This window comes from Oreochromis niloticus, linkage group LG9 (assembly GCF_001858045.2).
Source record: "Oreochromis niloticus isolate F11D_XX linkage group LG9, O_niloticus_UMD_NMBU, whole genome shotgun sequence".
NCBI classification, from domain to species: Eukaryota; Metazoa; Chordata; class Actinopteri; order Cichliformes; family Cichlidae; genus Oreochromis; species Oreochromis niloticus.
The window spans coordinates 4,941,383-4,958,298 of record NC_031974.2 but is presented as its reverse complement, the minus strand read 5'-3'; the positions used below and the strand labels follow the sequence as shown (position 1 = coordinate 4,958,298).

The window sequence follows — 16,916 nt, the reverse complement described above, 5'->3', positions numbered from 1 at the left end:
CTGTTACTTCCTGTCTTACTTTCCTTCATGTCACATGCTTTAAGTTCAGTGTCCCCTTGTATAGTTAGATTCTGCTCACCTGTGCTTCTTTTCCCCAGGTGTGTCCTCTGTCACTAATGACCTTATGTGTGTATTTAAACCCTCAGTTTGCTTCTTTGTCATGGTTTTCAAACATGCTGTATGTCCTAGTGTTCCACACCTTTGATTGCTCAGCTTTATGCTGTATTTTGATAAGTTCAGCAATAAAGCTGATTTTCAATCTTAGTTTGGTCTCTGAGGCCTGCACTTGTGTCCACATATTTAAAGTAATTATTCGGCTGAGCTGATGTCTTATTTAATTTATTCTTGCTTTTTTCCCCCCAGATTAGATGTAACACATCTAATACATTTTAAAAATCATCATTGCACATTTTTAGAAACATTTTTGTCCCATAAAAGGTGATGTGACACAACAGATAAATATCTGCCTTTGGCATCAGTAAATGTCTCACTTTCAGAGACACATCAACAGGATCTGAGTCATATTTCTAAATAAGATGAACTTTTCTGTTGATTGTTTATTTGTTTTTTATTTCTCCCATATGGAACACACTGCAATTATCACATGGCAAAACATAGCCGAGATTGAATGATCCACAATTTCAAATAATATGTAAATAAATTTAGTAAAATCTGTGATGATATACTGAGTAAATAAGAAAAAAACTGTGACATTAGAAGCAAAAAATCATCAAGGCATGAACCAAAAACAAAAGAAACAGCGCACAATCAACACATGAATATTCAGTAAATTATATTCTATTGCATCTATTTTTATGAAATAAAACATACAAAATGCAAAAGTGGTTTCCAGCTAGAATGACAAATCATGGCTGAGTGAAGATTTATTCAGTACATGACCGGGATGCAATCCACACAGCAAGACAAGAAACCCCAAAAACACGACTTACTGGATACACACAAGAGTAAAATATAACCTTCCCAAACGTGGACAGGAGCCCGTGTATCAAAATAGTCTGCAACGTCCAGAAATCTCCAGTCCGACGTACTTAAACAGTCTCTTCAGATTTCAGTAAATATAAACTTTTACTGTGTGCAGAGATGACGCTTAAAATATTCAGACAGCATGACACGAGAAACAGAAAGACACAGTGTGTTAGTTAAGTCCTTTACAAACACAGAGGTTACTGCTGCTGTTTAAACCGATGATCTGTCTGTGGTTTGTCGACAGGTTACTGTACATCAGAAGTCAAAAACCAAACCACACTCACCTGAACATGAATTAAACCCGGGATAAATAAATGCTCAAACTCGAGAGGTTTCTAAACCTTGTTCCTATTCGCCTGCCCTCACTCCTTCCTTTTGGTTGCATCACTGCTAAGAAAAAAGTATTTTCTGACTTTTCATTCTTTCCTTTTCATTCTCGGGCTCACGTCTAGAGAGAAGACAGATCTAATTATTTTCATTCCCTGCTCCTCTTCTTCTTTTTCTGCATCCTTTCAAATAAAAGTCTGCTGACAATCTGTCGTTTTCTTAATGCCAACAAAACCCATAAAAAGACCAAAAACCATCAGTGTCTCAGTTCATCTCTCTGTGCTTTCTGGATTCCCTTCAGATCACATAAACGTGTCAGCATGTGACCATATTTGTTTCATCAGTGGCATCGATGGCTGACAGAGCAGTATTTGGGCTCGTCCAGGTAACTTTGGTTTAATCCTGGCTTTTCAGAACCACAGACCTGCTCTGGAGCAGGTCATGTTCTACATTAGAGATCAAGAGATATCTGGAATGTGGAAAATAGTGTCAGCATTCCTGGGAGGTCCCTCAGACCTCAGTGCACAGATAGTAGGGGGTCTGTTTTATGGGTGTCTCTCCCTGATGAGCACCTGCGGACTGTAAGAGGTCTTACAGCACTTATTCTTTTATGCATCTTAATAATGGCCTTAAAACAGGACAACTCTTTGTACTTGTTGACATCATATCAAATTTGCATTATGCCAACATTTGAATTCAGTTTTCATTTGTATTCTTTATTCTGGTGGTGCCAGAGTGAAGCAGTTAAAAAGATCCCCAGTTCAACTCCAGCCAGAGACACAAAACCAGGAAAACCCTCCAAACCAAACCCGCTGCCTGCTGTGGGGACCCTTCTGAATAAGGGGGAAGCTATAGGCAGCATTTTCCTTTTATTTTAAAGAATAAAGACTAAAACTGTCTTTCTCACATCTGAACACGAATTTAATAAGAATAGGAAATCCATCAGATCCACTCTGTAGTGAGTGAGTTTGATCAGAGCACAGGGACACCGCGTTTGATGAGAGGAAATTTGGTTGAGGGTGGGGAAACCTGCCGATGGAGCAGCAATTGTTGGTTTTGTTATTTCCTGCTGGACTTTTTTATTGATCTGTTTTTGTTCATCTGGGATTTTGTCTTGTGAGGGTGGAATAGGTTTGTTCTGTTACTTTGGGTCTTTTAAACTTAAAACATTTTGGAAAAAAATGCAAATTAAAAATGCAAAGTGTATAACTGAAACATTTCATAGTAGGTAAAAGGCACAAATGTAATCTGAATATTTAAAAAATGACCCGAGTAAGAACTTTTCTCAGATTTGGTTGCCTTTATGTTTAAGGAGCCTCTCATCTGCAGTGTGTCGATGTGAGCTGACTGCAGTGCCTGTTAGGATAATTTGCCAAGCAGTGACTTATATCATGAGTTTATGAGTCTAATTAGCAGTTTTCAACAATGAACAAGGACTTTGATTCGGCTTATCACACGTTCATTTGAAGTATGAAACATTTATGAGTCTTTTATGTGGATGTAGTGAGATTACAGCGAATTTGTTGTGGATTAATCGACATGTGGAGCTGAAACGAGGTTTTGTGGTCTTTTCCTGGGCGTTGTTGGCAGTATTAAAAACACAGACCACACCCAGAGCTGCAGTTTAGGAGTCTTGTCTGAATTCCTGTTTTATTATAAATTAGATTAATACTGCTCATTCCTTCTTCATTTCCTCGTTTAGTTTGTCACAGGTGATTAAAAAGTTACACTTTAGTTGTTTCTAGTCTCTCTCACCGCTTTTCTTCATGCATCCTTCTGTCGTTTGCTCCTCTTCTATATTCTCATAAAACATGACAGCATGCTAGATTTATCCCTCCATCTGCTTTTTTCTCTTTATCCACCGCTCATCAAAAGAAAATTCCCCGTCAGGTCAATTATTAACTGATATCACCAGCTCATGATGTTCAGTGCATTGCAGCGCTTAGTGTGAAATTACAAAGGTTTATCTATCTTCTATCTATTAATTTTTTTACACCAGACAGTTCTGCCCAATAGATTCTTTTAATGCCTAAATTAAAAAATATATATTTCAGTGCCACCTAAAGAAGAACCATGAAGCTGCTTGTGGTTCATTTCCAGCTCAGATCCTAAACCTTCCTCCTGCGCACTTTCACTCTGTTTCAAACCACATACAGTAACTTTGAGACGTGACCAGAGCCTCGAGGTTACTACTGATGCTGATTCTGCAGCTGCTTTTGGACTGACATGGATGAAACTCCAGGAGTTTACAGATTTGAGTTCCATGTAATTATTTAAGAGCTGTGCCAGTCAAAAAAAGTGAAATTGGTTTCCATGACTTTGCACATATTTCTGGACAGTGCTTCATAATATTTTGTGTAGATTTTTTGTAAATTTCTTCTTTCTTTTTTTTTTACATAAATACTAATTTTACATAACAAGAAGAATAATTTTGGAGATACTGTAGAAAAGGCCTGAATGGAGCTGAAATAGATGTATTTTCCAATAAGCGATGGACCTGATAGACGGATCTGATCAGTGGAGTTTTGTGTCCATCAGATACAGGAAAGGCCTTCCCCAAGCAGCCCTCTTTAATCATAGCCCACCCTGCTCTGCTGCACTGCATCCTGGTCCGTTTCCTTCACCTTTAAGTGTAGAAACTGCTCTTTGATTGGCTGTTGAGCAGATGTGTTTATTCTGAAAGAAGCTGCAGCTTTGTTATCCATCACATCTAATTAAAACCCATTAAACTTACTTTTTTAGTACAGATGAACCTCCCATCCCGGTGCCTCAGATCTTCATCTTCTCTTTCTCTCTCTGTTCCTTCCGCTCGTCTGATTACAATGGGGGGCGGGGCTTTTAGTTGCTCTGCCCCTCGACTTTGGAATTCCTTACCCCCTGACCTCAGAAATATTAGTTCATTCCCTCTTTTTAAGTCCACCCTCAAAACTCATCTGTTTAAAATTGCTTATGTTTAAACCTCTGTATGCTCTTAACTTTTATCTGTTATTCTTATTACTGTGTACATTTCCAGTTTTTGTGTTTTTATTCGTTGTACAGTGTCCTTGGGTGCTTTGAAAGGTGCTATTTTTAAATAAAATGTATTATTATTATTATTATTATTATTTTAAACATAATTTCCTGTTTTTAAAATGGACCAGAACAGCTTAACAATCTATCACCTGTCTTTCCCGTTTCCCATAACACTGAAAATATAAATGAGCCCTGAAATGCAAAGAACATCACCAGCTCGGCTTTTATAACGCTGAAGGTGGATGTAACTGTGAACTTCAGCCCCGTCTCACTTCATTTCCTCCGCTGTCTCTCACAAACTCGTCTTCCTCTCCGCTTTAGTTGCAACACTCCACGTAGTTTGCCGGCAGCATGCCCGACTTGCCGGTTCTCTGCACGGTGCCGTACATCCAGCCCTCGTCGATGGGCTGAGCGTTGATGATGACATCGCCGTCCCTGAATGACACCTCATCGTGGTCTTGAGCCGCGTAGTCATACAGCGCCCGGTAAACACGCTGGAAAAAGACCGAGAGATTTCAGGGCTAGACTTTCAGATTAGCTCCTTTAATCTTTTTAAATTGGGCAAATTTAGTATTTTAATAACTGACTGGTGTATAATTGTTTCAGTCGTTCTCAGGGAAAAAAACCTTTACATTTAGACAAAAAAACCCAAACTTTCACGTTGCAGAAGAGTGTACCATGGTGCCTGAGTGTGGAGGAGAGGTGACAGATCTGACAGATGACATGCTGGTCTGATGCATGTAGCCGTGATACTGCTGCTGCTGCTGCATCTGGACGCCCTGATGGTATGCTCCAGGGAGCACAGGAGCTGGGCGAGAGACACAGAAACACAGAGAGAGAGAGGCGTGAGCGCAAATAAGTTAGACTGAAAACTCTGTTCTGCTTCTGCTTTGGAAAAGTTTTCCTCTCGTTGCTGTGAAACTCTTTGTGAAACGTTAACAATAACAACCCCACAGTGACCTTCATGCACAATCCTGCGAGGAGACAGTGAGTTAGTTTTTTCTGTGGATCAGAGACGGGAAACGTGAGTCAGCCCATGCGTTCACCCTGCTGTGAGGAGGAAACAAAACCGAGGAGGAAAGATACCCGGAGTTTCAGCGCTGCTGCGGTCCCAGAGGTCAGAGGTCAGCGAGCTGACAGACTGAGCCTGGCTGTGGGTGAGAGACTGCTGGGAGTGCTGCCTGCTCAGCCTGCGGTCAGCTCGCTCTAACAGCCGGCCACCACCGGAGGGCAGCGCGGGACAGAAGTAACAACGGAGGAGAAACAAAGAAAACATTTCTAATAAAAACAAACACAGTACGTAACAGTATGAGCATATCAGCTATTTCAAATTATAACTTATGGTTATGTTAGTTTTCTTTTTTTTGCCACCCACTGCTATTTTTATTTCAGTTTAGTTTCAGTTAGTTTCCAAAAGGGGGGTTACTTAGTTCAGCATACAGTGTCAACACTCGACACATATGATTCTAGTAACAAAAAGCTACATGCAAAAAAAGTTTCCTTATGCTTGTTGCGTGGACCAAATTTCACCCAAATGATATTTTAATTTGGTTTCATAAGCACAAAATATTGTTCCACTGCTTTTCAGATGTGTTTTTATTACAGTAAACTGAAATGTTTTAATGCTTATTTTGGGTTTAGTTGCGTTTCCATCAACTATAGTTACTTGGATTTTTTCCAATGCATTTTGCACAACATGGCACCGACGAAGTTTAGGAAACAGTCAGGATGTTGGCTAACAGGATCAAATTAGTGCTGGTAATTTGATAACCAGACTCTTCCTTAAAGCTACTTTTTGTTAAAACTCTGGAAAACTTCAAGAAAACTTTCATCATGAGGTGGAGCTTGACTTGAAGGCAGCTGGACTTATTTCTAGGTGCTTCTTTCACCTGTCATCCCGAAGGAGAATTGAAGAGTTCTGATGAGAGTTCATAAGACGGCTGCCATCTAAAGGAATGAAAACCTGTACAGACCAATCAGCTGGCAGCATTTTCCCACAAAGTTTTGTTGTAGCTGTCCACACCTGCATTAATTCTTCTGTGTACATTTGCAATTATATTGAAATAATTTTGTGTTGCTGAAGATGAATTCTAACTAATTTAATGTTTAGGTCTTCAGGCTACTAAAAATGATGGTAAATGGACTGATTTACCATAGTCAGTCCCTCACTATATCGCAGTTCACCTTTCGTGGCCTCGCTGTTTTGTGGACTTCTTTTTTGTGCATTTTTTTTTTTTTTTACAGCGCATTGTGTTCTGCGTCCTGATTGGCTGTAGACCATTGTCAGTCAATCTCATGCCGTGTCTCCTGTCCAGTACAGATGCGTTCAGCTTGTCAAATTTACATAAATCATGGATGCTAGCAGTGTGACTCTGTGCTCTACTGTATGTTTGCAAGTTTTCTCCTGAGGATCAAACTTGCACGCAGCAGGCTAGAAGATAATTTGTGAATATGTTTATTAGTGTGTAAAAGAGTAACGTGACTTTAAAAAATCATTAATAGTTGTAAAACCAGGGTCATGAGAGATGTTGTATGTAAATATGCAAAATATTTTAGCTTGAAAACATTTCTTGAGGATCCAGAGCTACCAGACATCCTGCGCAGGCTTTTGGACTGAAAGTTGTCCTCAAGAGGGTCAAAGTCAAAGATGGAGCCTGGGTCTGCCCTCCACACCTTCAGGTCTTCAGACAGGAAGGAAAAAGATTTGGACAGAAGCAGTGACTGAAACAATCCAGCATTATTATTAAGTTGATAAATATTCCATGACTTCATTTGAACCGACTTGTCTCTGACTTTGTTCTTGACCTTAACAGATATAAACTCAGAGGGCTGAAGTAAAATTAAACATGACTGTGATACCAGAAAAAGTCAAAATCATAGGTCATCTGTTCACTTAAAAAACAAAATATGAAAAGAAAGTAACAAAGCGATGATTGACAGAGCGGAAAGTGGCTGTCATTTCAGGGGTCTTTGACTTCATGTGGAGGCTTTTATTGTGAAACATTATATGAATAACACATAACAGAAACTACAGGAGACAAAAGTTATTGATGAGGAATCACACTCTTTGTAGGTCCAAAGTTCAAGGTTAGAGCCAAGAAGAATATAGAATTCAACAACTAAACAACATCAGATGATTGTGTCATGTGACTCTGCTGGCCAATAGACTTAAAAAAAAATCCCTTGTTTGGTGCAATACCACACACAGCAATCGCTGAATCCTTAACACACACAGGCTCTTTCACTGACCTACGATGATGCCTCCTGGTCGTCTGTCCATCTCTGTCACCTGGTGGTGCATGCCTTTGTTGTAGCCCGCCTCTCCCATCATCTGATTGGCTCTCTGGTAGCGCTCCATGCTGGGATCATCCAACCCCGGCGTGAACCCTCGGCCGCGCGCCCGCTCAAAGTCCTCGTGGTACTTTGCCTGTGAATAGCAGAGGAGTCAGTATCAGTGACTGAGACACACAGGTTAAACACACACTAGTGTTAGACAGCACAACACACACACACACACACACACACACACACACACACACACACACACTGGTCAGGATGCATGTAGTCGGTGAGCAAATAAACAAACACACACAGGGAGTGGTTTTAAATCTTTATTTGTTAACACATACCACACTCATTAAGGTCACTTGCACACAGGCACACATGCAAACACACACACACACACACACACACACACACACACACTGCTCTGTCCTCTGTGCTGTCAGCTTGTTGGTGTTTGTTAGTATCCGTGCGGCGGTCACACGCTTGGTGCCACATCACTCATCACTTGGGTTAGCTCCTCCCACTGCACAGGTGGGAACCACAGCAACCAGGCTGCTACCATGGAGACCGAATCCTGTGTCTTCCTGACACGTCTGTACTCAGGTGTGTCCAGCTCATTGCAGCTCCGCCCCCTCACTTCCTGCAGCCCGCGCTGGTACTTCACCTATTTAACACACACACACACACACACACACACACACACACACACACGTACATTACAGATACAGATAATACCCTGAGGTGCGTGTGTGTGTGTGCGTGTCTGAGTTTGTTGCAGAGTTTTGTTTCAGAGCCTTTGGATACTGTGAAAAATTCCTCTACTTCACTCCATGCACACTTTGGACCAGTCATCACTTCTGACCTCTTTCATTCATCAGCTGTCCTCTGATTGAAGTGCGTCCTATCAAAAACCTCTGATCTCAGCAAGCAGTTGAAGTAGCAATTTGAGTGTGGTGGTGGTAAATAAAAAGTTTGTGTGATTCAGATTGACCCTCTGCCTCCTTCCCACTAAAACCAGGACGTTTCTGATAATCCACAATTTGGAGGTACTGACTGAGGGTTTGTTTTGGTTTTAGGGTTTAGGTTAGGCAAAAGCAAACCAAGGCTTCTGTTTTTGTGTGTTAAACATAAATAAAACTTAACTCAAGTTTATTTTAGGGGTAAAAGTGTGTGTGTGTGTCTTGCCGAGCTGATGTTCTCCTGGTTTTGCTTGACTCGCTCCAGCTCTGGAGTCACTCCGACGCTGGTGGCCTTCACTGCGCTCTGCTTGTATTTGACCTGGTGGCAAAATCAGAAATGTCAGGTCAGATGTCTGACTTAGTCAGTGTCATATCTCCCTGCTGCTGTCGTCTGTGTAACAAACCCAAAGAACCAAATATAAACTACTCCAGATGGAAATAGCATCCCTCCTTTGACCACTGAGCTCCTCATTGAAATGCTGTTATTAGCTGCTATGAACTTATTTAACTCACAAACTGTCAGTATCCAACCAGCACTGACTCCATCCTGTATTTAGTGTGTTTTTGAGACACTCTTTGAATGTATGATTGTTCTGTTTTATTAGCTGACTCACTCACACTCTGGCTTCCTGCTCCACTTTCCCCAGAGCGACACTCAGTCCTCATCCACACATCATGACTCGCTGACTGCCGCCCTGTTCACTTTGTAAGGCCGCTGTCTGTGTACTCACTGAGCTGATGTTCTCCTGGTTACGTCGGACTCGCTCCATCTCAGGTGTGTCCATGACTGCGGTGCCACAACCCACCTCCTCCCTGTACTGGACCTGAACAGAGCTGGAGGTGAGTCATCTGCAGCTCTAAAGCCTGCTTGTTGGTGGCGGTTACTTAAACTCCACACCCACTCAAAAACACACTTTACTTCGGTGTTCTGAGGATTGATTCCCTGAGCTTAACATTCATTCATATAAAAAAAGTGGATCGTTTTTCTGAAGCTCGGTGTAAACAAGTTTGTTGATTCCAACCGTAAACGTACGTCGCTGATCTTCTTGGCGTTCTCTCTGGCGAGGACGATCTCCGGCGTCTCTGTGACCGATGACGTCAGGTTTCTCATCAGCTTTGAGTCCCAGCAGTATCGCAGCTAAAAGGAAAGAAAACGCTGCTGTAACAAGTGTGTTGATTAGAGTTATGTCATCCAACCTTTTTGGACACATCCCCGCCTTTGACTGCTGACGACAATGACCCTGCAAAATAATGACTGACCTGAACGGTGTGTCTGTTTCTACATTTGCACACTTTCTTCTTGGTGTTTGTGGCAGTAGTGTAAAATTTTTATACATAAATATTGAATAAGAGACTTCACTGTGTACGTGCCCAAAACCTGCAGTCTGGTCTCAATATCTGTGCCTATGATTCATGCTGCTCGCAAAACTTTCATTTTTAGAGAATAATGTGTGCTCACCAAGTCGTCATTTAAAAAAAACTAAAATGAGAAGAAAACGTTATTTTGAACTGCAATAAAAATAATAAAAAGTAGATTAAAAACAATCTTGTGCATTTACTACACTGTTTTATTGTTCTGAACTTACATGAAAAATACAGGAACTAAAACTTCAAAGTTTTTAACCGATCATAATTTACAGGAATAAAATGAACAGATCGTGTGGACACCGAGCACTCACAGAGCTGATGTGTCTCTGGTTGGCTTTGACCCTCTCCATCTCGGGGGTTTCAGAAACCAGACTGTAGCGTCCCTTCAGTCGCTCCGCCTCGTCTTTATACTTCTTCTACAGAGAGGGGGGCGGGGGAGGTGGGGGTGTTTAGATCGGAGGGACGAACTTGTCGTTTCACTTAAAGCACCTTGTTTTAACACACAGACCTGGCTGTAGACGTCTTTGAGGTAGGAGGCGTGCAGCAGCTCAGGAGTGTCTGTAACCGTCCCGTATGAATGTTCTCTGAGCTGCTCCGTCTGCTTGTACGACTTCTGCATCAGGCAGACAGAAACCATCAGCTCAATGTTCGCAGGCTGCATGTTCTATAAAAATAAGATGTCTGAGAAAGAACTTCCATTTAGTTCTCCTTTAATCCAATGACACAAACCTGGCTCTGGATCTGTGAGGCTCTCTTGGCTCTTTGCATCTCCAGCACATCAGCACTCAGCTCCATGCCTTTCCCCACAATCTCCCTCTCCAAATCTCTGCGGTACTCCTTCTGTGAACAGCACAGTTGGAACTCCAGATCAGATCAGGCCACTTAAAACTTTCAGAAATCTGTGTGTGTGTTTAGTTTACCTGGTTCAGTATCTGATTGGCTTTTCTAACCCTCAGCAGCTCAGGTGTCTCTTCAAGACCAACACCAGATAAGCCCCGCCCCTTCACCTCCTGCTCCAGGTCCCTCTTGTACTCTTTCTGCAAGGAAAGAGCGAAGAAAAGCAAAAACAGGGAAACTGAAAATGAATATGATTTTTTTTTTAATTTAATGCTTGATTGATTAAAGCCAAATGTTTATTCTTTTTCTTTGTGAAGTGCTTCGTTTCACATAAATAGATTAAAAATGTGTTGATTTCTTTGCTTCTATCCTTAGAATTTGCCAAATATTGTGTAAATAAGCAAAATAACTGATATGTTCAGCTCCTCCTTTTATTAAAACTCTTTAAAATAAATACCTGTGGATACTGTTCACTGATTTTGTATAAAAATTCTTTCAATCTTTCAGATAATAAAAGACATTTGAAAAGGACGAATCAGAAAAAGGAGCAATCACCAAAATCCACAGTGCAAGTGTTTCACAAGCCAAAGATGTTGGAAATCAATGGATTATAGATTATCTGCACTTCCAGGTTTGAGCACAGCTTGATAAAACCTCTAACATGGCTTTAAATAGTTCATCCCTCTGAGGCTACGTCACCTCGCTCAGCAGGCTGCTAGCATGGCGCGCTGTCAGGTATCCAGGCGTCTGGTCGACGTCCACCAAGGCTTTGCCCTTCATCTGCTCCTCATAGTCCTTCCGATATTCCTTCTGTAAGAGACACACAGCACAGTGAGAGAACAATGAGACACAGATAGATGTGATCAGCGTTAATATTTGTAGCTTTTTAAGGCACAGGTGCACGATAACCCTCATACTTGTACAACTAATAATTGTAAACCCCCACAAAAGTGTGATTGCTTCATCGTGCCGGAGCTTCACTGGTTTTTCCTGATTTGGAGTCTAACTGGTCAAACTGTGGGGCACAGATCCACAGCAGGTGGCACACGCTGATCTCGGTTTCTCTAAAATACAACAGATTTGTTTTCATGTTGGTAATGATTGATGGAAAAAGAAGTGACACCACTCTGCGGCATCGTTCATGTCGAGTCCAGTGTCAGTTTTTCATGATGCGAGCAGAGCGTTAGTAACCCATGGCTGTGCTGTGAACACACCTGCAGGCTCTCTGTAGGATAATGATGCACTTTAAACTCTGTTTTAAACTCAGGACTTTGAACAACATGATAGCTTTCCTTGATTTAAGCTGGAGTCATATTATTATATGACTTATGATTTATTTTAGGTTTAGATTTTCTCAGCTGTGAAATCAGTGTTCAAAGTTAGTTAATAGGCAGTAAAGATATATGCTTGTTGTGTTCTGTGCAAATAAAAAAGCTCAAATTTTTTCAAACTCATTTTTAACCACAGTTCACTCCAGTCTGCAGGCCGAATACTGTCTGGATTATTTGCTGCATGTCACATTAAAAGTTTAAAAGTTAGAACCAAAGATGCACAACACGCCAAACCTGAAGTCTTCATCAGCTGGATCCAAAACTCAGAGTGTAAAGCTAAAGAAACACATACAGTCTGTTTCTGTCAGAGCTGCAGAGACGTTTCACCTCGCTTTGCATCTTCTGTGCTTCCTTGGACACCTTGTAGGTCTGAGTGTCTCCAAACTCCATCAGAGAGCGACCTTTGTTCTTCTCATACTCCTCTCTGTACTTTACCTGAAAACAACAAAGCACACAAACCCATCAGACGCACTTACACAGTGTGAAGTTTATAAATGATCAGACATTGAAAGCCTTTGTGTGTGTGTGTGTGTGTGTGTGTGTGTGTGTGTGTGTAACCTGGCTGTGCAGCACTGCGTTCTCCTTGTGGTGGAGCTGTTCAGCCGTGTCCAGAGCTATGTGGTAATGAGCCTTCGTCTGCTCGTACTTCTTCTTATACTCTACCTGATCACATATACACAAACAGACACTATTACACATGATTACTATTTATATAAGCACAAAAGCAGAAGGCTGGCTGAATAAGCCTGAGTCCAGTCCAACAATGTCCTCACTCAACAAACTAAAATAAAATGACAAAGACACACGAGCAGGATGCAGGACTTTTATTTTAATTGTGTGTCGGTAGCGAATGTTAAGATGTGTATCTCCAAACTCGTTATTAACTCCTGCAACATCTGCATGGGCTTTGCAGAGACTTTTATTTTGAAGGCTGAAGCTTAGCGCTTTAATAAAAATAATAATCTTTGTTATTATTCTATGAAACATAGCTACTTTTTCTCTGACAGTCTAACATATCTAATTATTGTCTAACAGCATGTGGCTTACATTGCTCTGAAGCTTGCTGGCGTGCAGGGCGTGCTCCAGCTGCAGGAGGTTCGGGAGGTCTGAGGAACCTTCTGGTTTCTGGTTCTGGTTGGTTTTGTACTTCACCTGGAAGACAGAGGAAGAATGCATATAAGCACTGAAGGTTTTCCAGGGATTTTAAAATGATTTCCAGGGCATATGTGATTTCTTTAAGGAATGGCAACGTTTGCCAGCACAAAACAAAGAGATTTATTTGTTCCCGTTAATCACTTGGATTAAACTCTGGTTTTACTCACTTTTCTGTCCAGCTTTAAGTGATGCTCTGCCAGAGGTGGCAAAAGTACAGACATTCTGTACTTAAGAAGTACAGATACTTGTGTTAAAAGATATTCTAGTAAAAGTTGAAGAACAGATGCAAATTTTCTACTCAAGTACAAGTGACAAAGTGCAGGCTCTGAAATGTACTCAAAGTAAAAAGTAGTTTTTTTGAGGATATTTCTACCAGCTACTTTTTTCACAAAGTCAACTGAGCCTCACAATATAGAAATGTTTAAGTCTAAGGTTTGGCTAAATGTGGACGAGGTTCTTTCTAGAGAAGCAGATTCTTCTCCACCATCACAGAGACTCTGCAGACCACAGTAAAGAAACACGACGTGAAAGGCCAGGCCTCATTAATAGCTGGTGAGCTGTAGCTCAACTATCAAAATAAGAGTAAGGGGACTGTAATTAGTCAATGATAAATCTGCAGAAGGTGGGATAAAAAAAGTTCCCAAAGATGTTTTACTGTGTAAAAGTCTTAATCCACACCTCTTTTTTTTCTTCAAGGAGCCACACCTTCTTGTAATGAGCTCTCCAGGCATCTTGAAAATCTTACTTTGGAAACAGTTTTTTTTTCACTAATTTTCAGTCTTTGCATCTGACCATTTTCAGAGTTGTTTTTTTAAACTGACCTTTGAAACTTCACATTATTGAGCAGTGAGGAAAAAAATTCAGAAACATCCAAAGAAGAACTTTGTGGTCCAAGAAAAGTACACGAAAGGTGCCTGAGGCTGTGCTGAACAAGGTGGCCGAGGTGGTTTGTTAAGTGAGTACAAACTCTGGTTACACCTTATATGCCGTATTTCCATGTATGTTTGCATATGTTTAAAAAAAATCACTGGACCAATTTTGCTCGGGAATTCCAGGGGTCTTTGGTATCCAGAATTGATCCAGCATCACAGTGATTCAGTATGACGTGTGGTGATTATGTTTCCTGGTTAAAGGTTAAAGATGAGCAGACATTTTTATGGTCTTTTACAGACATTAATGTCCATCAGGGTCAGTCATTGTAAAGCTCTCTTACGCTCTCTTGCTTCTCTGCCATATGAAGATGTTCTGGCTTCAGTTAATCACAGAGATAACGGCAAAAAGTAAACCCAAATCTCAGGGTCAGAACATCACATGAGCCACATTTTCTACCGTCTGCAGAAACAGCAAAGTGTGAGAAGTATTAAAAAAACAGAAATTTCCCTTTGAGTTCCACATATAAAAATTTACTTTGATGTTTTCTTCAGTTGTGTTGCCAAAATCGGTTCCAGTTTCAGCCCCCTTTCACCAACCTCTTCTACTAAAAACCTGCATTCAGAGATCCGCCTATGTATCATGATGCTGAGCGTCTCAAAGGGAGGCTTTTCTAAAAATGCAGCACTGTGTGAACGTGCAGCATTCCTGAACACCGGGCAGCGTTCAACACAACAAGCTGTTATGTAACGCGGTGAAGTAGGGAGGCTCTTTTCTGCAGCTGTGTGGGCAGTGAGTGGACTAAAACGGCTGCCTCTGTGTGTGTGTGTGTGTGTGTGTGTGTGTGTGTGTGTGTGTGTGTGTGTGTGTGTGTGTGTGCTTGTATGCTGCTTCTTTTCACTGTTCAGCTCTTATTTTCTCTTTTTGTTTGTTTGGGGTGAAATTTATGGTGACTTTGTAAAGACATCTGACCTCCAGCGGGCTGCCCAAGGTTCAGATGTAGTTTTAGGTTTTGTGTTAGAGCCGGGCTCATATTTGGCTTAGATTTGTGTTTAATATTTAATAGTGATGATGGTGTTCAGGGTGAGAAAACGAGGAATGCTTATATCAATAAATGTCCTCACAACTGCAGATAGACCAGTATGTGTGTGTAGCCTCTTCAACTTCTCCAGCTTTCATCCCACAATCCCACTCCATTTGCCTTAGAAAGGTTGCCATGGTTACGCCCACACAACAGACTGAATTTTCGTGAGTGTGTGTGTGAAAGAGAACGACACACACGCAGCTTTTTCCCTCTTCCACTCGATTATCTCAGTGACTAAAAGGAAAAACAAAAATGTCTCCAGGTGAAAAAAAATCGGATTATTCTGAAGAATATAAAAAAACATATTTGCACTATGAGTACCAAAAATGATTACATTAAAGAATAATACTTTACTGTAATCCATAAAACTATCTAATTGTTTTTTATTCACTTTCTCAAACAGAGTGGGAGGACTTCAGGCTGAAGGGGAAACCATACTGTTGCTTCACCAGCCGAACAACCACATCTGTACAACACCTGACTAACTTTAGTATAATGAAGCCCACAGAAGTCGAAGAGTAAAAACTTGTTCCCACTCTGTACTGCTTTCCCATTAAGCATAAAATAAAAACAAGGAATTTTATAGAAAACTATGGACACACTAAACTATACAGCACACACATGCGGCATTTTAACAGCTTTCCTTTGTAGTGCACTTTCATACTCACCCAGTTAGAGTCAGAAAAAAACCTGATGAAAGATCATCATGTGCTTTATTTAGAACTTCAACCTGTGTGTGACTGATCATGTGACCACGGTTCACTTACCTGACTGGCCAGAGCAGAAGCAGCCTGCGTTTGTTTGAAGGAAACACACTCCAGCGGGTTGTATTGAGGTTTCTGCCCCTTTAACTGTCTGTCAAAGCTCTCCTTATACTTCACCTGCAGGAGAGCGAGATAAACATTAATGGAAAACATTTTAGAGGCTAACTGGAGATATCAGCTGTAAAATGTAAGTCTATCTTTTCCAAGTCTTTTAACCACACATTATAGTGCTGACCTGCAAAGTGGCTACTAGTGCATGCTGGGAAGGCTGTGTGTTACCTGGCTGGCCAGTTTTGAGACCTCTTTGGCGTGCTGGATGTCGGTTCTGGCCAGAAGAGACTCGTCACTGTAGACAGGCTGCTTAGTATAACTCTTATAGGTCACCTGTAGATGTCACAAACACACAAGAAAAACTAAATAAAACAAATACAAAAATATTAAAACAGCTGTGAAAAGACGTTTTAGTTAAACTTAGTTATTTTAGTTTTAGTTTTTAGGTAATTTGATAAATCTGTCAACTTCACAAGCATCAGGAGGCGCCGGAGCAGAGTTTATCGAGACTGAGACGTCTACATGAGTAAAGAGATTTAACTGTAATATCTGTTCCAAACTCCTTACATTTTGCCCTTGGTACACATCATCCACATAATATATAATAATAGCATCTAATACTAACAAAACCAGGTATTCAGCAATAAATAAGAAAACCCAACTGAAAACAATCAGAAACAAAAAACCCCAATAAAAACTAAAAACTGCTGCAGTGTATTAGGGCCACACAATGAATGAATGAATGAATGAATGAATCAATCAATCAATAATATATTATTGATCATTTGATTGTTGTTGTATCAACACAAACTGCCACGTCTGCTGTACCCTCTACAAACCCTCTTGTTAGTGAACCGCTGAATTAGCTGTTAGCGGTTCCTGTTTG

The 16,916-nt window shown here is 40.9% G+C and overlaps 1 protein-coding gene across 4 annotated transcripts in view; it reads right to left on the bottom strand.

Annotated features, from left to right (window-relative positions):
- Positions 1-799: 799 nt before the first annotated feature.
- Positions 800-16,916, bottom strand: part of LOC100707579 (LIM zinc-binding domain-containing Nebulette) — a 120,663-nt gene continuing 104,546 nt past the window's right edge. The window contains exons 60-78 of one of the 4 annotated variants that reach the window (XM_019353095.2): positions 16,259-16,363; positions 15,983-16,096; positions 13,154-13,258; positions 12,665-12,769; positions 12,434-12,541; positions 11,475-11,585; positions 10,859-10,975; positions 10,668-10,778; positions 10,447-10,551; positions 10,250-10,354; positions 9,604-9,708; positions 9,302-9,394; positions 8,797-8,889; positions 8,171-8,275; positions 7,576-7,753; positions 6,915-7,007; positions 5,413-5,532; positions 5,004-5,134; positions 800-4,820 (exon numbers count right to left, since the gene is read on the bottom strand). In XM_019353095.2, the coding sequence (XP_019208640.1) occupies positions 4,644-4,820; positions 5,004-5,134; positions 5,413-5,532; positions 6,915-7,007; positions 7,576-7,753; positions 8,171-8,275; positions 8,797-8,889; positions 9,302-9,394; positions 9,604-9,708; positions 10,250-10,354; positions 10,447-10,551; positions 10,668-10,778; positions 10,859-10,975; positions 11,475-11,585; positions 12,434-12,541; positions 12,665-12,769; positions 13,154-13,258; positions 15,983-16,096; positions 16,259-16,363 (2,181 nt within the window). In that variant the 3' untranslated portion in view covers positions 800-4,643. The remainder of the gene's footprint in view (positions 4,821-5,003; positions 5,135-5,412; positions 5,533-6,914; positions 7,008-7,575; positions 7,754-8,170; positions 8,276-8,796; positions 8,890-9,301; positions 9,395-9,603; positions 9,709-10,249; positions 10,355-10,446; positions 10,552-10,667; positions 10,779-10,858; positions 10,976-11,474; positions 11,586-12,433; positions 12,542-12,664; positions 12,770-13,153; positions 13,259-15,982; positions 16,097-16,258; positions 16,364-16,916) is intronic. The other 3 variants (XM_019353096.2, XM_019353100.2, XM_019353101.2) reach the window with 3 other exon arrangements.